Source organism: Dermochelys coriacea, chromosome 2, assembly GCF_009764565.3.
Source record: "Dermochelys coriacea isolate rDerCor1 chromosome 2, rDerCor1.pri.v4, whole genome shotgun sequence".
Lineage (NCBI taxonomy): Eukaryota > Metazoa > Chordata > Testudines > Dermochelyidae > Dermochelys > Dermochelys coriacea.
The window spans coordinates 189,532,202-189,555,415 of NC_050069.1; the positions used below are offsets into that span (position 1 = coordinate 189,532,202).

The window sequence follows — 23,214 nt, forward strand, 5'->3', positions numbered from 1 at the left end:
GTGAAGCTTAGAGTTAGCAGCACTGGTTCCAGACTAATGATTAAAAAGCGTTCAGATTTAATCCTGAACTTTCTTCCTTCCCTGGAAAAATAACCATGTTCTCTATGAAATAGTAGAAAACGTCTTTCTTTTCAACACCTACTTGTTCACAGTGAACTGAACGTGAACCCCTTTTTCCCATCGATGAGCAGCTACTCAGAGAAACAATGCCATTGGCTTAAATGGGACCATTAGTGTGAATAATGGAGCACCAATGGAAGTAAGGGATTTACAGTCAGGCCCAGTATCAGTGCTAAATATTATTGGCTGACGTTCTATGGCTTGCAGAATTAGGCATCAGTGTTTTAAAGAGAAGAGGAGCAAGAAACTGAGACTAAAGAAGGAAAGTATAAAGAACACATCATCTCCTATAGCAGTCATTGTAACTACATGTCACAAGGCCATTTCTATTACCTCCACACCAAGGGTTGAACAACACGTAGACAACTTTGTTTCCAGGGTTATAAATGTGAGATCCAGTTTTCACACTCAGAAAGTATTTTCCAACAGCTGCATCTGCTGGACTGGTCACAGTTACTAGGCACTAAGCAAAGCACAAGGCAGGCGATTATCCATCACATTGCCCCCTTTTCAATGTGAACAAATGTGGTACAAGTAACACTCTCCGATCTTACAGCAATAAATCTAGTCAAGCCTGTGGCACGTGCTGAAGGGAGAAATGGACGGGATGAGGACAAGGCAGCTGTCAGAATATAGCAATAGAGCGATGAATTCAATGGGATGGTGTTTCTCCTATAAAGCTAGTGAACAGACAGCAAAAGCCAATCTCAGAGCTCTGAGTGTTCTCCCATGTCTCCCAATTAACTCCCCTTCCCACATTGCAGTGACTCTTTTCCAGGCATAGAAAAGGACTGTGCACAGCTTCCCTTGAAGCCTGCTGATGCTGTTCCACCTTGCGTCCATCTGCATCAGAGCAGGCCCCTAGGGAGTGACACAAGTGTTCTCTCTCTCCCCAAGGCTGAGTTAGTCCCTGCTTCCACAGCGCCCTCCGGCCCTGGCATACCCAGAACACTCACTCTGCCATTGCAGCACCGAGTGTTCCTTTCAATTGCCACTTGAATAAATTATGTGTACAAGCGATCTAGCTACCTCCTTCCCATTGGTGTTAGAGATGTTGGCACACCAGCACTGGGAGTCCTGCCCAGACCTCAGGTTCATTGACAAAAGGGTCTCATTGGATTCCATTGGTTTCTCACCTGGAAATAGATCAATACAAAATACAGAGGAGGTGTGAATCAGCATGTGATAAGATGACAAGGTCTAATGGTTAGACCCTGTGTATGGTAGTCAGGACTACAAGGTTCTATTTCCTGACCTCATGCTTTGATCTATAATCTAGCTACCAGCCAAGGTATGGAAGAAATTAAGTCTCCGCTATGATGGCATAGTATAAAATTGGCCAGGTGCATTATGGTGCATCCAATCCTTCACCCTTCACTGTAGCAGCGTTGGCTAGTGTTGAGACTGGATACCATACAAGTCTGGTCGGGGTAGCATTCCTGAGTATGGCAACTCCTGCATTGCTAGACATACCGTTGAGAGCTAAAAAACTGTGTTCTTACCGACACTGAGCTGCACCACCACTTTGTCATTATCTTTCAGCTCCCGGTCAAAGGTCAGCTTTAACTGAAACACCTGCCCTCGTCTCACAATCAGACTGGTGTTGTCATGATATTCCTCAGTGTGATGAAGCCTGGCATTTTGCTTTTGGAGCAAATCAACTCCAAGGGTCTTCAGGCTGCTGGCTGGAAACAGTGAGCAAGGAGAGAGAAAAAGAAACGGTTTGATGTTAAAACTCTCCGGGGGGGGGCAAATTCCAGTTGCTTTTACTGTTTACTATGTTAAATAACGAAAGCAACTGAGCGTAGCTTCTAGTCTTAGTGGGACCCAACTCCCAAGCCCATCTCCATGTGTTTGATGAATAAGTGCAAACAGCCTTTAAGTAATTTTAGGACCGACTCACGTTAAGACCCCAAACAATCATCCTGCCCCCAACCTCCCCCAACCTCAGTGTTAACTAGTCAATAATATCGTGCAAGGGCTGAAGAACCAGAGGATGAAAGGGACTAGAAATAAAGTGAAACAGAACAGGCTCTGATTACCCAGTGCCCAAATTGAACGAAATGTACAAAATACAAATAAATTAGATGCTTAAAATTCCTTCAGTTTTCTTAAATTCAGATGTCACTGGCAGCAGAGTGTAACCAAGCCATAGACATAACAGGCCCAGTTCATCTCTGCACTCAACCACGCTAGGCACAGGGCCCAAAACAGGAGGCAAAGATGACTTTATGCCACTCTTGCCTTACCCAATCTGGGTGTCAATGTAGTTCTGCTCTGCCTTGGGCCTGGCTGCCAAAGGCCCCAAGGGACATTGCAGCAGCTGGGAACTGCCAGAGCACGGAAGCACTTCACTCATGTCTCCATTCCCTCAGGAATAGCCCCCGTGTCCTCTGAGTGGGGACCTGCTATCATAACTGGCATTGAACTGTCTATGCTGATGCTATGTCATATGGGGGGCTTCCCTTATCTCAAGGGCATTCCTCAGAGCAGCCAGTGTAAAGGGACTGCAGCACAGGGGATGATGTAACCGGCATCTAAATGCAGGCAACATGCAGCATCAGGAGTAGAACCTAGAACCTTCATTTCCAAAACCTCAGGCCTCTACCACACAAATTAAGCTTGTGCTGCTCCTTCAGCTCTGCTTGTAGAGGTCTTCATTTTGGGGCGTGTAGGAGCTAAGTGTTCATAGCCTGTGGTGAAGGGGTATGGGACGGCTGGAACAATAGATAGCTAGATTCTAGTCTGATGCCAAATGTGTCAGTTTAGCTGGCAGTTGTGTTGTTTGTGCCTGTTGCCCCTCTGGCACAATGGAACTCTTCGAGGGTGAAGTTCATCTGTGGGGGACGGAACTTTCTCAAGGGCTGGCCCAGGACTGTGGAATGAACTCCTATAGGAACTAAAGACCATCACAAACCTCACCAGCGTGCACACTGAGTGCAAGACACATTTCTTTGATTCTACCTTCTTTCATTTACACATAGAGCAACATGCGTGTGTGTAGATATTAACAAACAAAAACACAAAACAACTCCCTGGTGCACACTTCCCCTCCTGGGGTGAGGGTGATAAAACAAACACAAGACAGATGTTAGCTACATTGTTTAATGCACTACCAGAGGGTGCTCAGATATAGTGGTGAGGTGCATGATATAAGAACCTATATAGAAGAGAGTAGCTTATCTGCATCACTCTCCAAAATATTCAGTTACTGGGTTTCTGCAATGCACTTCACTCCCGCCCCTTCTAAATACAATAAATTATTAGTTGTTCAGGATTTTTTGTGAGAACAAACTGAAAACAGAACCAAGCAGAGCAAGGGGATTGCCATCTTTTGCCATGGCTGCTCATGCATGCCCTACTTCTCAGGGGATGTGAGCATTGTCAGTTCTATACAATGTGCCTTGCGTAACCATTTTCTTGGTCAACAAAACCTTGGATTCATCCTTGTCACTTACGGGGATTTTGCCATGGTTTGAAAACTCAACTTTACTGCTCTGGGAGTTTAGTCTTCTGTGCTACCAGCTGACATGAGCTAGGCAGGTGCTAAGCTGAGACTCCTGCTTATTGCATGACAACTGCATCCCGACAACAAATTTTGGATGGGATATTAAACCGCATGCTTCAGGGCTTCAGCCAATCTCTAGCTATTAGAAGTGTGAGACCTGTCGGGGAAGCAGCATACTCCACAGCTGCCTACTGTGGGGTTCTTATACCCTCCTCTGCACCAGCTGGTATTGGACACTCTCAGATACTAGGGACTAGATGGATCTTAAGTCTTATCCAGTATGGCAATTCCTGTGTTCTAATGCTGTTGTGCCAGCTCATAGTCTAGGCTATGAATTCTTTGGGGGCATAGATTATATTTTCACTGCAATGGGGTTTTGCTCTTTGAGCACCACCTCTATCGTGCTACAGCAATACGAATCATCATCATCACCGCCTGTGTTAAAGTAATACCAGCATCAAGCTAATCTTTGAGACTCCTGTGGAAGTTTGTTCTTCCGGTTGATCTCCAATAAGTACCATAGTGAACTATCACAAACAAAACGAGACTGATTAAATTTTAGGCATAGACCCCCTCATTATTAGCTCTTTAAAATAGATTTCTGAAGCTCTTTGGAAGGAATCTCCTCAGTGTACCATCAGTATGGTTTTATCACAGGTGGAGAATACTGTAACCACTTCAGTTTATATATGAGGAAAGTATTCATTTCCAGGCCTATTCAGAAAGTATTAAAAGGTCTGCACTGGCATTTAACTAGCACAGCGTAGTTTCAAGGATCTGTCCTCTTTGGGTTTTACTTCTAAGTGTATTCTCCTTACAGCAAGGATTATCGCTGTGTCTGTATCTTGTACAGACCCGAGCACATCATTTGTGCTTACCAGATAATAATTAATAGTAATAACAGATGTCTCTTTGAAGCCATATTTGGACTGCTAAGATTTAGAGTTTTAAGGTCCAGTCCTGCCAGGTGGAGAATATCCTTAGTTTCTAATGAATTAGAGTGTGCTGATATCATTGGGAGCTTAGAGCAATGGGAAACAGCATCCCACAGGACACTGTTGAAGGCACTCAGCTCCATGTAGGATTGGGCCCTTGTAAACTATTACCACTAGTAAATCTAATTTGGGAATCGATGCTCATGACCAGTTGAAAAACATTTCACCCAGGAACACCCTGACCAACCAAGAAACAAAGGGAGCATTAGAGTGATGAAACGGTACTCAGCGAAACGTATTGTCAGACTAGAGTGGGGGCAGTGTTTAAACTTTAAGGCCTGGGTGATATCCTGACCCCACAGAAATCAAGGGGAGTTTTGCCCTTGACTTCAATGGGGCCAGGATTTCACCCTAGTAGTATTATTCTTGTTTCCTCTAGTAAAACAATCAGTCATACAGATGCCACATCCTAAAAAACTCCTCCTGATGGGGTTATTGTTCTATTACTGAACAACACAGGGGCCCCAATTCTTCCCTCCACTAAGACAGCTTTGTGACACTCACCCAGAGCAAAGCAGCCTGAAAGCCATTTCATCATAGTGGCCCCTACACCACGTCCTACTCTGTGGTGGGTGCAGGGAGTTTGAGCAGGCCATCCTTGTGCCCCAGCAGTCTCCAGCTTTCATAGCAAACACTGGCACCCTGTGTAACGTAGAGCAGCCTTCAGGCTGCTCTTAATTTATTCCAGTGCCCAGGAATGGGGAAGGGTGGTAAAGAAGCACTTTTGTACTCCACCACCTGAGCAGCATGGGTGCGACCCTTAGTTGCAGCTGAGGCTCAGAGCTATGGTATCAAGACAAATCCACTCTGCTATAAGAGGCAAAAAAAATCACAGGGGTCTGGCAATGGCAGAATAAAGCTAACTTTCTATTTAAGTGCCCCGATGCAGTTTTTATTTACACTCTAAGCTTCCAGTAAATACTCCTTTATAAGTACTGTGTAAATCTTGGTTGCTTATGACTAAGGCAGGCATAACTTGTGACAAGCATGTGTGGAAGATCCAGGTGTACTGTTGCACTCCATATGCTTTATAAAAATAGGTTTATAAGTGTGAATAGGATGTAATTGGAATATGCTTCGTGTAAAAGGTCACTTGTAAGGTACCATTACAAAGCTTATAATCTACTGAGTGTGTTCATCCTATTTGTATGAATGTATCATTCTTGTATCTGAAGCTAGAAATATGAAGTATAACTCTGAGGTCCTATTGTAATTATGCAAAGTGTGGGCCAATTAGGCAAAGTGTGGTTTACAATCTTGATGGCTCCCATGGACTAAAAAAATTGGTTGTAAATGGCTCTGTTTACTTGTGAGCCTTCCTGCGTTGGTGAGAGTCAGGCCTGGAAGAATGGAGGCTGGGGTCTCACAGGACATGTGACCATGTCATCTGGTACTAGAATCCATCTTAAACCTGGTGCTTTTCCATTTAGAAGGACAGGTGAGGACCTAGAGAGACAAAGGATTCCCACCTTGTGCCAAAGCTATAAAAGGGAGTGGAACAGATCAAAAGGGATCTCAGTCACGAGAAAGCCCCTGCTTTTCACGTAAGATGCCTGCTGGAACTAACAGGGGAAAGGATTGGGCCCAGACTAGGAAGGAATCTAGTCTGTGAAAGAAGCTTATTGGAATATCTCTGGGGGTGAGATATTACCTTTAACGGTTTCTTAATGTATTAGGCTTAGACTTGCCTGTTTTGTTTTATTTTGCTTGGTAACTTACTTTGTTCTGTCATATTACTTGAAACCACTTAAATCCTATATTTTATACATAATAAAATCACTTGTTTATTAATTAACCCAGAGTAAGTGATTAATACCTGGGGGAGCAACAGCTGTGCATATCTCTCTATCAGTGTTATAAAGGGCAGACAATTTCCGAGTTTACCCTGTATAAGCTGTATACTGAGTAAAATGGATTTATTTGGGATTTGGATCCATTGGGAGCTGGGTGTCTGGGTGCTGGAGAAGGTAACCAGCTAATCAGTTTTTAAAGTCTGCAGCTTTGGGGGCATTGTGCAGACCTGGGTCTGTGTTATAGCAAGCTAGCTTGTCTGGCTCAACAAGACAGGGCTCTGGAGTCCCAATCTGGCAGAGAAAACGGGCTCAGAGGTAAATTCAGCACATCAGGTCACAGTCCCAAGGGGGTCTCTGTGACTGAATCTGTCACACCAGGAATTTGAAAGGTTCTCATGGCAGCAGAAAAAGAACAGAGTCAAAGGCCAGGGGGGTATTTCAGAGAGAAAAGATCCTGTAGGACGGTTGGACAGACGTAGCTACATTAACTGCATCAATGTATTGCTTTGGGGACATGATATTAGGGTAAGCAAGAACCAATCACAATATCTAAGAAATAAACCTAGTGCCCAGCCACTATTAGCTGTACTAAATTAGATGCTAACAGAGTTAGGGATTGACTCATCTGGATCAGACCAATAGCTGCATGAGGAAACATCTGATAATTTCCCAAATATTATTTGACAGCTCAAATGGACCCCAGCATACTCTCTCAAGCTCCTTAGTGTGACAAGTCAGACCTATAATGACTATATCAGAGGATTACAGAAAAATATTTGTGCCTGTTTTCCCATTTTGTTTACTTTGTGTTTTTGCAGCTCTTTATATAGAATCAGTTTCACTATTTCCCATGCGAAGTAAGAGCTTCACGGCAAAGTTAAATCGAGTTATAACTCATGTGGTGTCTAACTCCAGTCCTGTCCACACACAATATCCCTTCATTTGAGCGTGGTGGTGCTTTCAACTCGAGTTGGCTGGCCCGTCTGGGGGAAGAGGCTGCAGCTGGAGTCAGCGCAACTCATCAGCTGCTAACACAATCACTCTGTGCAGCACAACTGAGATTTCGCAATGTGGCTGCTCTCACTCAAGCTAGGCTAACTTGAGAGGAGTTAACTCAGGCGTAAATAACTTGAGTTAACCCTGCAGTGAAGATACAGTCTTAGTTAGCTATGCAGAGTCCCCTGTAGTTTGTCTCTTTCCAACAGCAACAAGGGAGAGAAAAACATTTTTAAATATAGGAAAATATAACTGTAAAATGATAAAAACTGGCAGGGTCTCAAGTGCATGTTTAACAGTTGAAAGGATTTTTATTTTTATTTTTTAAATTGTCTTGATTTCAAATTGACAAAGTCCTTTCACATGAACAAAGATATGCAGTTACAAGGGCTGAATTCTCACAACTAGGCTCCCTCAGAAAATTATGTATAAACAAACAAACAGGTATAATTTGTTTCAGAGTAGCAGCCGTGTTAGTCTGTATCCGCAAAAAGAAAGAGAGTACTTGTGGCACCTTAGAGACTAACGAATTTATTTGAGCATAAGCTTTCGTGCAGCATCCGATGAAGTGAGCTGTAGCTCACAAAAGCTTATGCTCAAATAAATTTGTTAGTCTCTAAGGTGCCACAAGTCCTCCTTTTCTTTTTAGGTATAATTTGATACTTTGGTCACAAATGTGGATTAACTGGAAGTCACAATCAAAAATTATTTATAGAACATAGTGTATTATTTATAGGATAGTTTTACATCATATTTCCTGAAGTTCATTGGGATAGTATTAGTTTACAGTTACCAGAGGTTTTTTAACTTAATCATTATAATAATCTTTCAAGTCTCTGTTTTCCTACCTTATGTATGTTCTTTATGGTTTTTTTGGTTAACTGAATTGATTCTGTTTGTGCATACAGAGCATACCTGAGAGCTAGATTTATATCTCAGCGTATTTTTGCCTGGTAAATGTTTTAATAATAAGCATAATAATTACATTACAATTAATAATAATTATAAGCAGAGTTGGTTACACATCTTATAGTTAAGGTTTTTCAACACTTCCTATTCTGAGGCTCTGTTTATGGTTGCTTATAATTTTGCCAATTTTAAACCATTCAGGTTGAAAATTCCCAAGCTAAGTGTCTGCCTCACGCTGAATTCTTTTGGAAAATCTTAAATCTTTTTTGCATCCTCAGTTTTGGCATTTGCTAACTTCTGAGTGCTTGACTTTGCAATGTTCTAGTAAGATAGTTTTTTGATGTAACATGTATGGAGAAGAGGTAAAGAAAAAAATGGACAGAAAGAGAGTAGATATAACAAAAATATTATCTGCATACTAAAGCTTGACATGGTTCTATCCTGTGAGTGCACATCTGCATAGTTAGTTAAATAGATAGAAATATACATGTTTTTTCTTAGCTCTTTATTATTTTGTTCAAGGCAGCTGCAAACAGTTCCAAACACTGGCTAAGATTGTCCCTTCATATGGCAAAAGACACAGAAAGGGTTTTTTGATTGAAAATCTCCATGAGATTTCCCTTGTGGAGGTTTCCACAAATTAGTCTCTCAACCTAGCAGTGTACTACCTTCTTTGGATAAGGTAGTACAACACCGTAAGCAAGGAGAAGGCTCAGATATGTATGGCAGAGTGGGGTGGGGTGGGGTAGAGTATGGTCTAAAGAGAAGGCACAGGGGAGACACAACAACAGTTTTCACATATGAAAAAGGTTATTATAAAGAGGAGCATGATCAATTGTTCTCCATGTCCACCGAGGGCAGGACAAGAAGTAACCAGCTTAGTTTGCAGCAAGGAATATTGAGGCTGGATATTAGGAAAAACTTTCTAATTATACACACCAGAACTAGTTACCAAGAGAGATTGTGGAATTCCCAACACTTCCCAACGTAAGTTTTTAAGAACAGGTTGGACAAACACGTCTCAGGGATGGTCTAGGTTTAGCTGGTCCTGCCTCAGCATGGTTGGGGACGGACTAGTCACCTCGAGAGGTCCCTTCTAATCCTACATTTCTGTGACTTCATGGTACCATGGAGGCAGTTGAACCCCCTTCCATGAACAAGGGAGGAGAGCCACATGCATAGGGGCCCCTCCATACACAGACTGGGATCATGATCTGACTCACTGTTAGGCCCAGCATTTTAATGCTTACAGCTCCTAAATCTACTAATTACAGAATTAATTTAAAAATGGGGGTGGTAGAGGGCATGTGTTTGGCTTCAGCGGGAGTAAGGATTACTCAGGAGAGCTCCTGGATTGTGGAATTGAGTCTTTAAGCTTTGGTAGGATGGTTTAGAGTCAGACCACGTGACAAATTACAATTTGGACCGTAGAATTTACTACCCGGATTTAACAGCAATCATTTACCACTACAACGGGGACCTGTGTGCAAACTTCTTCTCACAGCCAAGCTCAAAGCAGCAGAGATGAAAAAGTCCCTAAGAACTTCCCACTGAAGCCTGCCCGTGGCATGGGGATCTGTAGCACAACTTGAACTCTGTTAGGTGATGATTTACCTCAGGATCTGTATTTTATAAGGCAGCCCAGTTTCTTACATAACAAGCGGCACAAAGGGCCATTGTACTGTAAACAGTTCAGTGACAGTGACAAGCTACTCATCATTGCACTGGACTTATTAACAAGGAAAAGGGAAGTTAAACATGCAGGTGGGTGCATATGTTTTATATCTTTCACTGAAATTTCAGGAGAGAAGCTGAAGCAGAAGAAAATTTGTATAGTTGGGAAGTACACTTAGGGCCACTAGAGGGAGATCTGGAGAACTGAAAAGAAGAACCCACTGGGCATGGGCCGCAGTGAAAGAGGTGCCAGGAGTGCTATGGAACCAGCAATTCAGTAACAAACCAAAAGGAAAAGTGCATGCTGGGTGTATTTGTCCCTGACAGCTCTATGGTTTGAAAATGGTCAGTCCTACAGAGATGGAAGAAAAGAAGATAATAGTAGAAAATAATACACAAAGAGGATGGCAGGCAAACAGCTGGTAGACAGATTGTGCATGGAAGAAGTCGGGGGAAGATGAACTTTGGACTCTCAGTGATAGGCTTGAGAGCTCGTTTGGACACATAATACGACCAGCACAGAACGACCAGCACAGAAAACAAGGGAGGAAGAGGACAGAAAGAATGGCATGGAAGACTGAGGGGATATATGATGGAAAGAGTCTGTCAAGAAAAGCCTGAAGAGAAAAGGCTGGAATTCCAAGACCTGTGAACCTGGGACACGGACCAGAAAGACAGGCAAAGCATCCTGGACCCCTCCAACTCTGTGTAAATAGGAAAAGGAGTGGAGAAGAAGTGTATTTATCTTAACTTTAGCTTACCTTCTATACCTGTTTCAGAGTAGCAGCCGTGTTAGTCTGTATTCGCAAAAAGAAAAGGAGTACCCGTGGCACCTTAGAGACTAACAAATTTATTAGAGCATAAGCTTTCGTGAGCTACAGCTCACTTCATCGGATGCATTTGGTGGAAAAAGCAGAGGAGAGATTTATATACACACACACAGAGAACATGAAACAATGGGTTTATCATACACACTGTAAGGAGAGTGATCACTTAAGATAAGCCATCACCAGCAGCGGGGGGGGGGGGGGGGAAGGAGGAAAACCTTTCATGGTGACAAGCAAGGTAGGCTAATTCCAGCAGTTAACAAGAATATCAGAGGAACAGTGGGGGGGTGGGGTGGGAGGGAGAAATACCATGGGGAAATAGTTTTACTTTGTGTAATGACTTATCCATTCCCAGTCTCTATTCAAGCCTAAGTTAATTGTATCCAGTTTGCAAATTAATTCCAATTCAGCAGTCTCTCGTTGGAGTCTGTTTTTGAAGCTTTTTTGTTGAAGTATAGCCACTCTTAGGTCTGTGATCGAGTGACCAGAGAGATTGAAGTGTTCTCCAACTGTTTTTTGAATGTTATAATTCTTGACGTCTGATTTGTGTCCATTCATTCTTTTACGTAGAGACTGTCCAGTTTGGCCAATGTACATGGCAGAGGGGCATTGCTGGCACATGATGGCATATATCACATTGGTAGATGCGCAGGTGAACGAGCCTCTGATAGTGTGGCTGATGTGATTAGGCCCTATGATGGTATCCCCTGAATAGATATGTGGACAGAGTGGGCAACGGGCTTTGTTGCAAGGATAGGTTCCTGGGTTAGTGGTTCTGTTCTCCCACCCCCCCCCCCCACTGTTCCTCTGATATTCTTGTTAACTGCTGGAATTAGCCTACCTTGCTTGTCACCATGAAAGGTTTTCCTCCTTTCCCCCCCCTGCTGCTGGTGATGGCTTATCTTAAGTGATCACTCTCCTTACAGTGTGTATGATAAACCCATTGTTTCATGTTCTCTGTGTGTGTGTATATAAATCTCTCCTCTGCTTTTTCCACCAAATGCATCCGATGAAGTGAGCTGTAGCTCACAAAAGCTTATGCTCTAATAAATTTGTTAGTCTCTAAGGTGCCACGGGTACTCCTTTTCTTCTATACCTGGTAACATAATGGAGCAAATAATTAAGCAATCAATTTGCAAACACCTAGAAGATAATAAGGTGATAAATAATAATCAGCATGGATTTGTCAAGAACAAACCAACCTGATAGCTTTCTTTGACAGGGTAACAAGCCTTGTAGATGAGGGGAACAGTAGATGTGGTATATCTTGACTTTAGTTAGGCTTTTGATAGCGTCTCCCATGACCTTCTCATAAACAAACAACCTAAATGGAGCTACTATAAGGTGGGTGCATAACTGGTTGGAAAATCATTCCCAGAGAGTAGTTTTCAGTGGTTCACAGTCATGCTGGAAGGACATAAAGAGTGGGGTCCCGCAGGGATAGGTTCTGGGTCCGGTTCTATTCAATATCTTCATCAATGATTCAGATAATGGCATAGAGAGTACAGTACACTTATAAAGTTTGTGGACGTTGCTAAGCTGGGAGGGATTGCAAGTGCTTTGGAGGATAGAATTAAAATTCAAAATCATCTGAACAAACTGGAGAAATGGTCTGAAGTAAATAGGATGAAATTCACCAAGGACAAATGCAAAGTACTCCACTTAGGAAGGAACAATCAGTTGCACACATACTGATGGGAAATGACTGCTTAGGAAGGAGTATTGGGGAAAGGGATCCGGGGGTCACAGTGGACCACAAGCTCAATATGAGTCAACAGTGTAATGCTGTTGCGAAAAAACCAAACATCATTCTGGGATGTATTAGCAGGAGTATTGTAAGCAAGACACGAGAAGTAATTCTTCCGCTTTACTCTGTGCTGATTAGGCCTCAACTGGAGTATTGTGTCCAATTCTGGGTGCTACATTTCAGGAAAGATATGGACAAACTGGAGAAAGTCCAGAGAAGAGCAACAAAAATGATTAAAGGTCTAGAAAACATGACCTATGAGGGAAGATTGAAAAAATTGGGTTTATTTAGTCTGGAGAAGAGAAGATTGAGAGAGGACATGATTACAGTTTTCAAGTACATAAAAGATTGTTACAAGGAGGAGGGAGAAAAATTGTTCTTAACCTCTGATGATCGGACAAGAAGCAATGGACTTAAATTGCTGCAATGGCGGTTTAGGTTGGACATTAGGAAAAACTTCCTAACTGTCAGAGTGGTTAAGCACTCAAATAAGTTGCCTCGGGAGGTTGTGGAATCTCTATCATTGGGGATTTTTAAGAGCTGGTTGGACAAACCCCTGTCAGGGATGGTTTAGATAATACTTAGTCCTGCCTTGAGTCCAGGGGACTGGACTAGATGACCTCTCAAGGTCCCTTCCAGTTTTATGAGTCTGTGATTCTATATAGCAAGGTCAGACTCTTCTCAGAACTTCATCAGCTTATGTTCCCTTCCCTCTGTAAGGAACATGTGTTGCCAGCAACAAACACAATAATTAGACACATTACAAATAGCTTCAGATCAGGTTCTTAGTGCAGGAGCTTGCCAAAACGCAACTCCTGCGCATACACTGCTCTTACAGCTTACGAAGTTTTAAAACTCACCAGCTGGCTGACTCATGATCCTTTCTGGTCTTGTGTCCTGAAGTACTGGCAAAGCCCGTTGTCACTTCTGCCACCTTCCTCTGACCACATAGAAGGAAGCAGCCGCTTTTTATCAGAAGCTGGCTTTGAAATGACAGCATGTACGGTGCCAAGGGGTGGTGTTTGGAAAGAGGAAGTTGATGTGAAAGAATTAATACAACTTATACTGCACACAAAAAACCCTAAATACCAACAACATATAAATCACATCAGATCTGACTAGTGACTTAGCTGCAATCAATGACAATAATAGTTCCACAGAATCCGGTAACTCCAGAGCATGTGGGCGTGTGTGTTTTTATGAGTTTATTCTTTCTCAGAACTGGATGTTGCAATGTCTAGGTTGCAACCTGCTTTATCCCCTTAAAAATAAACTGTTTCCACTGAAAGCATTTTAAAAAACATTGTGGATACATTTCTATTAGGCTTTATAAATTCTCGTTTGAACAGAACATATATTCTGTGTCTACCTGTGGACCCTACACACCAAGAGACTATGGAAAGGTTGAAAAGATCAATTTGGCATCTATACTCCAGAGGCCTTTGCACCCTAATCCCTGGCCATACACTAACACATTTGGGGCCTGATCTATTGCTGTTCATTGGTGTCACTTAGAAAGTTTTTTAAATTGACTTCAATGGGCTTTGGATCAAGATTTTGGAGCCTTGCAGTTTTGTTGAACTGTGTCACATTTCATCTTAATCCATCACTTTACTTTATGATGCTCCTGATCCTCTATATATTGGGAGTCCCACACTAGCCTCCCTCCTCTCTTCCCTCCGCCCCCCGGGGTATTCTACTAATCAGTGGGAGTATCCTTGTCTAATATGGGCACTGGTATATGAAGCAAGGTGAGATTCTACCTGTGTCCTCATACCAATCTGACCCTGTCATGAAAGGCCCCTGGACGCTGATCTCTGAAGTCTGATTTTTTGTGAAGGCTGGTACGGGGATTTCAATTTTAAGATGCAGTAACACTTTACACAGTCATGGTTTCAACTCTTTCCATGTTTGTAGCAGATTGATTCTGTCCTGTTTAGGCAGAAGTCATCCTCCGTCTTTGCTAAATCAAGTAAATAGAGTTTAGTTGACAATCGGGCAGTGTTTCAACAGTTTTTTCTCTTGGGTTCCTCCAGACTATTGATAACAGCAATTCCACTCCCCCTCTCCCTTTTTTTATGTTTCCATAACAAGTGGCTACAATCATTAGTCATTTCACTTGTATTCGTAATGAGTCGGGCTAATAAGGCTCTTTAATTAACAGAAGCAGGAGTGGCACTGACCTTGCAAACCTCCTCCTGTTCTATTGAGCAGCTCAGCTAATTTTGGACCTAAGCAACCTCCATCAGTTTGGGCTTAGAGTCCTAGAATCAGAGACTCAGTTTAATGCTCACTTGAGCTCTTGGCAGCCTGTAAACCTGAAGCTCCCTGCTTCTTGTGTTATGAGAACACTTGCAGTACATTCAGTCCCTAAGGGTTCCACTACACTGGAATAAAAGACCTGCAGAATGGCCATGGCTGACCCAGGTCAGCTATCTGGGGGTCACAGGGCTTGGGGTGCAGGATTAAAATTTGCAGTGTAGATGTTCGGGCTTGGGTTGGTACTTGAGTGAGGGGGGAGGAGTCCAAGCTCTCTAAACCCAAATGTCTACACCACAATTTTACAGCCCTGTAGCCTCAGCCCCGGGTGCCTGAGTTGGCTGACATGGGCCAGCCACGGGTATCTAATTGCAATGTAGACATAGCATGTGCAGTGAAATCTGAGGATGTTAGAGCACATACGTTAAATCCTGCTGCCTCTGAAGTCTATGGGTGCTTTGCCCTTTCTTTCTTTTTCTTAATATTGGTAGTATCTTATCAGGAAGAGTCCTGGGTAAGATCACTGGGTGAAGTCCCTGAGGTTAGAGATTTCCTTTGGGGAGTGGGAAGACAACTGAAATCAACCCAGAAGCTGCATAAAGGACCTGATCCAAAGCCCAATGAAGTCAATAGCCTGTCTAATTTAGCCAGGACTAAAGTCAACAAAAGGAGACTAGGACAGGAGCTCATTGGAGTCAGTGGCCATTGGCTTTAATAGGCTTTGTATCAGGCCTTGAATGGGCTTTTTAATGTGTTGCAGCCCCACAGAATGTCACTGTGGAGATATAGTAGTGATTTACAGGTTTCAAAGTAGCAGCCGTGTTAGTCTGTATTCGCAAAAAAGAAAAGGAGTACTTGTGGCACCTTAGAGAACAACAAATTTATTTGAGCATAAGCTTTTGCGATGAAGTGAGTTGTAGCTCACAAAAGCTTATGCTCAAATAAATTTGTTAGTCTCTAAGGTGCCACAAGTACTCCTAGTAGTGATTTAGAGTCCTTAGGTCACAGAGGAATGTCCAGCCATTGGACAAATTCAGATTTAAATTGCTAAAGCTGTGTCAGGAATATTTATGGGGGAAAATTTCCCTAACGCAGCTCTGGCATTATTGAGCATCATCCATACACTGTCTCCCTCCCGCCCATGCTAGATTTTTCAAGTTCGAGAGTGGGGCTGCTACATTATTTATGGTCTACGTCTTTATATCTCAAAGGAGGTGGTAAAATACCCTCTCCCTTTCTCTTGCTTTGGCTGAGTAAGGCATTGTTAATACACAAACAATGAAGACCTCTCTCATCCATGGAGGAAATGGAAGTATTTACAGTACATATCACTTGATCTGGTCTCTTTTTGTTAACTTTAGATAACTTGGATTAACTGTAGGATACAGAGCAAGTACTTTCATGATAGTTTTGTCTATATAGTGAGAGACCTTAAGAACACCTATTGATTAAATTAATGAACAGTGAGTCACCAGAACTTGAAACTGTATACTGGGCAGAGCTATAATTCATGTTATTCTTCTGCACGCAAGGGTGAAATAAAACAAAAGCAGAGAAATCAGTATCACCAACAGCACTTATTTCCCTTATCTGAGAGTTCACGCTTCATCGTAGGTTTAGCCTCCGAGTAGTTAAAAATTCTTACGAGAAAGAAAACTCCCAGGGTATGGCAACAAAGACTCATTGCATGTTAGAAAACTACATGCTAGAAAAACAATCAGCAGCATTATATTATACATAATTTGCAAACAACAAAAGGCTCTGTCACATATTTAGTTATAAGTTTTTGTCTTTTATTTTATAAACAGTTAGGTCTACCATAGGCACTGACTCCATGGGTGCTCTGGGCTGGAGCACCCATAGAAAAAAAAATAATGGGTGCTCAGTACCCACTGGCAGCCCTGCAGATCAGCGCCTCCTCCTCCCTGTCAGCACCTCCTGCCCACTGGCGGTTCCTGCCAATCAGCTCCTCCCTTACCCCACCACCAGCGCCTCCTGAGATCAGCTGTTCAGCTGTGTGAAGGAAGAGGCGGGGAAAGGGGGTGGGAAAAAACGGGACAGGGGCTTGAGGGATGGGGTGGAGTGGGGGTGGGGCAGGGGTCGAGCACTCCCCAGGAACTGAGGAAGTCAGTTCCTATGTATAAGATAATGCTGCATTTTTCAGAAGTGACTAATGATTTAGATGCCTCCATTTTTGGGGTGCCTGATTTGAGTCACCTTAAAGAGGCCTGATTTTTAGGGTGGGGTACTCACCACTTTCCAAAAATCAGGCCCTTTAAAAGTTGTCTTGGGCTGAGCACCTAAATATGGAGGCTCCCAAAAGTACCAGTCCTTGCTGATTTCAGAGTAGCAGCCGTGTTAGTCTGTATTCGCAAAAAGAAAAGGAGTACTTGTGGCACCTTAGAGACTAACAAATTTATTAGAGCATAAGCTTTCGTGAGCTACAGCTCACTTCATCGGATGCATTTGGTGGAAAAAACAGAGGAGAGATTTATATACACACACACACAGAGAACATGAAACAATGGGTTTATCATACACACTGTAAGGAGAGTGATCACTCAAGACAAGCCACCACCAACAGCAGGGGGGGGAAGGAGGAAAACCCCCCATGGCGACAAGCAGGTAGGCCAACCCCAGCAGCCAACAAGAACACCAGAGGAACAGTGGGGGGTGGGGTGGGAGGGAGAAACACCATGGGGAAATAGCCTTACTTTGTGTAATGACTCATCCATTCCCAGTCTCTATTCAAGCCTAAGTTAATGGTATCCAGTTTGCAAATTAATTCCAATTCAGCAGTCTCTCGTTGGAGTCTGTTTTTGAAGCTTTTTTGTTGAAGTATAGCCACTCTTAGGTCTGTGATCGAGTGACCAGAGAGATTGAAGTGTTCTCCAACTGGTTTTTGAATGTTATAATTCTTGACAAAAAAGGAAAAGAAAAGAAAAAGGACACTAAGCTATCTAAACTACTATATGCCACAAGGGGCCACAACAATGGTTCCCGTAACCCACCCAGCAATATTGTTAATCTATCCAACTATACTCTTAGCCCAGCGGAAGAATCTGTCCTATCTCGGGGCCTCTCCTTTTGCCCCTCCACCCCCACGAACATGATACAGTTCTGTGGTGACCTAGAATCCTATTTTCGACGTCTCAGACTCAAGGAATATTTCCAACACACCTCTGACCAACATATTAACCCACAGAGACCTTCCTGCCAACACTACAAAAAGAAGGATTCTAGGTGGACTCCTCCTGAAGGTCGAAACAGCAGCCTGGATTTCTACATAGACTGCTTCCGCCGACGTGCACGAGCTGAAATTGTGGAAAAGCAGCATCGCTTACCCCATAACCTCAGCCATGCAGAACACAGTGCCATCCACAGCCTCAGAAACAACTCTGACATCATAATCAAAAAGGCTGACAAAGGAGGTGCTGTCGTCATCATGAATAGGTCGGAGTATGAACAAGAGGCTACTAGGCAGCTCTCCAACACCACTTTCTACAAGCCATTACCCTCTGATCCCACTGAGAGTTACCAAAAGAAACTACAGCATTTGCTCAAGAAACTCCCTGAAAAAGCACAAGAACAAATCTGCACAGACACACCCCTGGAGCCAGGACCTGGGGTATTCTATCTGCTACCCAAGATCCATAAACCTGGAAATCCTGGACGCCCCATCATCTCAGGCATTGGCACCCTGACAGCAGGATTGTCTGGCTATGTAGACTCCCTCCTCAGGCCCTTCGTTACCAGCACTCCCAGCTATCTTCGAGACACCACCGATTTCCTGAGGAAACTACAGTCCATTGGTGATCTTCCTAAAAACACCATCCTAGCCACTATGGATGTAGAAGCCCTCTACACCAACATTCCACACAAAGATGGACTACAAGCCGTCAGGAACAGTATCCCCGATACTGTCACGGCTAACCTGGTGGCAGAACTTTGTGACTTTGTCCTGACCCATAACTATTTCACATTTGGTGACAATGTATACCTTCAAATCAGCGGCACTGCGATGGGTACCCGCATGGCCCCACAGTATGCCAACATTTTTATGGCTGACTTAGAACAACGCTTCCTCAGCTCTCGTTCCCTAATGCCCCTACTCTACTTGCGCTACATTGATGACATCTTCATCATCTGGACCCATGGAAAAGAAGCTCTTGAGGAATTCCACCATGATTTCAACAATTTCCATCCCACCATCAACCTCAGCCTGGACCAGTCCACACAAGAGATCCACTTCCTGGACACTACGGTGCTAATAAGCGATGGTCACATAATCACCACCCTATATCGGAAACCTACTGACCGCTATTCCTACCTACATGCCTCTAGCTTTCATCCAGATCATACCACTCGATCCATTGTCTACAGCCAAGCGCTACGATATAACCGCATTTGCTCCAACCCCTCAGACAGAGACAAACACCTACAAGATCTCTATCATGCATTCCTACAACTACAGTACCCACCTGCTGAAGTGAAGAAACAGATTGACAGAGCCAGAAGAGTACCCAGAAGTCACCTACTACAGGACAGGCCCAACAAAGAAAACAACAGAACACCACTAGCCATCACCTTCAGCCCCCAACTAAAACCCCTCCAACGCATCATCAAGGATCTACAACCTATCCTGAAGGACGAGCCATCGCTCTCTCAGATCTTGGGAGACAGACCAGTCCTTGCTTACAGACAGCCCCCCAATCTGAAGCAAATACTCACCAGCAACCACACACCACACAACAGAACCACTAACCCAGGAACCTATCCTTGCAACAAAGCCCGTTGCCAACTCTGTCCACATATCTATTCAGGGGATACCATCATAGGGCCTAATCACATCAGCCACACCATCAGAGGCTCGTTCACCTGTGCATCTACCAATGTGATATATGCCATCATGTGCCAGCAATGCCCCTCTGCCATGTACATTGGCCAAACTGGACAGTCTCTACGTAAAAGAATGAATGGACACAAATCAGACGTCAAGAATTATAACATTCAAAAACCAGTTGGAGAACACTTCAATCTCTCTGGTCACTCGATCACAGACCTAAGAGTGGCTATACTTCAACAAAAAAGCTTCAAAAACACACTCCAACGAGAGACTGCTGAATTGGAATTAATTTGCAAACTGGATACAATTAATTTAGGCTTGAATAGAGCCTGGGAATGGATGAGTCATTACACAAAGTAAAACTATTTCCCCATGGTGTTTCTCCCTCCACCCCACCCCCCACTGTTCCTCTGGTGTTCTTGTTGGCTGCTGGGGTTGGCCTACCTGCTTGTCGCCATGGGGGGTTTTCCTCCTTCCCCCCCCTGCTGTTGGTGGTGGCTTGTCTTGAGTGATCACTCTCCTTACAGTGTGTATGATAAACCCATTGTTTCATGTTCTCTGTGTGTGTGTGTGTGTGTGTATATAAATCTCTCCTCTGTTTTTTCCACCAAATGCATCCGATGAAGTGAGCTGTAGCTCACGAAAGCTTATGCTCTAATAAATTTGTTAGTCCTTGCTGAGAATTTAAGCTTTTGTATCTATACGCAGTTGTCATGTTTCAAACGCTTTTGAAATGTAAACTAATCCTCCCAACACCCCTGTGAGGTAAACATTACTCCAACTTTACAGAGAAACTTAGGCAGAAAAGTTGTAACTTACCAAAGAGTGAGCGATATATAAACGTAAATATAGTCACATAAGCCATCCATTGAGACTCTGATTCAACAAGGTACTTAAGCCCATGCCTAAATTTAAGCTTGAATAGTCTTTCATTGGCTTCTGTGGGCCTAGTCCCATGCTTAAAGTCAGGCGCATGCTGAATCACGGCCTGAGTAACTGAACAAGAATATAAAAATCAAACTCAGTCTGAAGATAATTTGTGCACAGTAAGATATTACATTTTGTATATAAATAATTTAGTTTATCAATATAAATTTGTATATCACAAATGGTTTGTGCAGCTGTACTAAAGAGACCCAAATACAGATAGGACCAATAGGGTAGTAAAATGCGTATTTATTTTAAAACATTTTCATTATCAAATGCTAGCCTAAAATATTATCTCATGGAATAAAATGAGACATACACACTGAAAGACATTCTGTTGTAGGGCCAGATCCACATCTGGGTTAAGTCAGTGCATCTCCATTGAAATTGCTGGAACTATACCGATTTACCATCACCTTAGGATCTGGCCCATAGTTTTCAAGCTGGATCTTATTTGAGATTCTGTTTTGTTTCTTCTCCATTTAAGTACGATTCTGCTTCTGTAAAGATGCATTTCATAATAAAATAGTAATATAATAAAATAATAAATCTAAACAAATAATATAATCTGAATGCTCTCATGAATATTATATCTCAGATGAATATACACTGGTTCACAAACACTCTGACTTTCATATTTTAAATATGGGCTGTGACAGAAGTGCATCAGATATTATCCTGATACATTCCATGTGTATGGCAGGCAAAGTCTCCTTTGATCTTATGAGCCAACTTGAGCACAAAGGAAAACAAGATATCAGTGTGTCATGTAGGTTTGCCATACCCAAGCTTGCAATGGTTCCAAAATGTCTGAGTTTAGCTTCTTAAGAGCCTTTTTTTCTTCAGTTTAAATATAAAAAGTAATCAAAATCCAAGCACTTATGCAAACACATTGTCAATTTCACCTATTAGAGTAAAGCTAGTTATATCTGGTAAACCCTTCCCAGGCTAGTGGGACAGATTCCAAATCTGGAGAATGCTGAGTCTGTCACAGAATAAACCCCTATGATTTTCTTTATATGAATGGGGAAGGATTTTCCTTTTCAGTTTCTTGTCTTTTTGTTGAGAAAGAAGCTCTGCACCCACACAAAGCAATACTGATCTCCCTCGTCCACTGATATCACTCCTCAAGGCCACCAGTAACAAACCGTATTCTTCCATCAGAGGACTGATGGGAATGAACCCTTTTTCAGCCTAATAGTAGCATCATTTAACTGCACAAAGTACCAACCGGCTGCCCATTATTTGGACTCCACTGGAAGCTGAGGGTGCTTAGCACCTCTAAACAGCTCCAAATATAGTAAAAACTTTGTAAGTACTTGCTTAACTTTAATCATGTACTTAATTCCTATTGACTTCAATGGGTTTTAGGAAGGGGCTTAAATTCTATGCTGAATCAGGCCCCAAATGAGGCCATTTATTTACGTACCTAGCGAAAAGAATTTAAGTGCCTAACTTGAGGCACTTACATGTGAAAAAAATTAATCTGCATTTCTATGTACATTTTTATTCATTCAAGATGCATCACCATGGGTCTAATCCCGTGCCAACTGTAGTCAATGGCTCCCAGTGATGTCTACAGAACCTGCTCCTTTTGAAGACAGTGCCAAAAATACCATTGGCCAGCAGGGGCAGGATTGGACCATTGGTGGTAACTTTTTATTCATTCAGGATGTAATGGGAGATTTTTAAGAACAGGTTAGACAAACACCTGTCTGAGATAGTCTAGGTTGACTTGGTCCTGCCTCAGCACAGGGGACTGGACATGGCCTCCTGTGGTCCCCTCCAGTCCTACATATCTATGATTCTATGAAATGTACATAAAATGTAGATACAAAATTTCAAACTAAGATACCTGAAGTTCAACACCTAAATATGCATCTCTAGGTACACAAATAAGAGGTCCCAAATACAGGCCCCAATCCTGCTGCCTTTGTGCTAGCAAAATTCCCTGCAGCATTTTGCCAGCACAGGGACTGAAACAGAAGCCCCACAACCAGGGTGGATAAAAATCAATTATTTTTTAAATTAAAAAAAAATCAGATTTTTTTTATTTAAATCAGATTTTTTTGATAAAATGCTCTTTGAGGAAAAAAAAACCTATCTAAAGATAATTTTGATTAAGATACATTATAGCTCAAAGATATCTCATCATGGAATAGGGATTATAAATTCTAATTCTATAGTATGAGACAATATATTCATGTAATCTTTAAGAAAAGTTTTATAAACGAGTTGCAATTGTTCATGGATTAGGAACCCAATCTTATGGGGTTCCAGAGGCTTCTGTATAGATTATTTAAATTAATCTTTCTATCTACCCAATGGGACTCAGTACTCATTCTAGAACATACCATCAGAGATGCTTAGTTTTACAGTTCTCAGACTGTGGATTTGTGTCTCCAAAGATAACATGCAAAAATGTTTTTAAATACATAAATAAATAATATATAGAGGTGAGAAATAACAGACCTCAACCCTATTGTCCCTCAGCAAATTTGAGTACACAGAATCAATCCTTGACCTCTCTCTAGAAGTGCAAAGTTTCAAAAAAGTTCAACGAACAGAAGATTGTTGGGGGCAAAAGATCTGGAGAAGGAGAAGAAGTCTGGA

General features: G+C 42.5%; 1 protein-coding gene across 8 annotated transcripts in view; it reads right to left on the bottom strand.

Annotated features, from left to right (window-relative positions):
• TGM4 (transglutaminase 4) overlaps nt 1-23,214 on the bottom strand; it is a 51,556-nt gene that overhangs the window by 18,920 nt on the left and 9,422 nt on the right. For 3 of the 8 annotated variants that reach the window (XR_006279255.1, XR_006279254.1, XM_038391631.2), the window contains exons 2-5: nt 13,430-13,552; nt 1,623-1,805; nt 1,150-1,256; nt 454-583 (exon numbers count right to left, since the gene is read on the bottom strand). Coding sequence is in view for 2 of the 8 variants with exons in the window: in XM_038391631.2 (XP_038247559.1) it covers nt 454-583; nt 1,150-1,256; nt 1,623-1,805; nt 13,430-13,445 (436 nt within the window). In the remaining 6 variants the exon portion in view is untranslated. Of the gene's footprint in view, nt 1-453; nt 584-1,149; nt 1,257-1,622; nt 1,806-5,930; nt 6,070-13,429; nt 13,553-23,214 lie in introns of those variants that run through there. The other 5 variants (XR_006279257.1, XR_006279256.1, XR_006279253.1 and 2 more) reach the window with 4 other exon arrangements.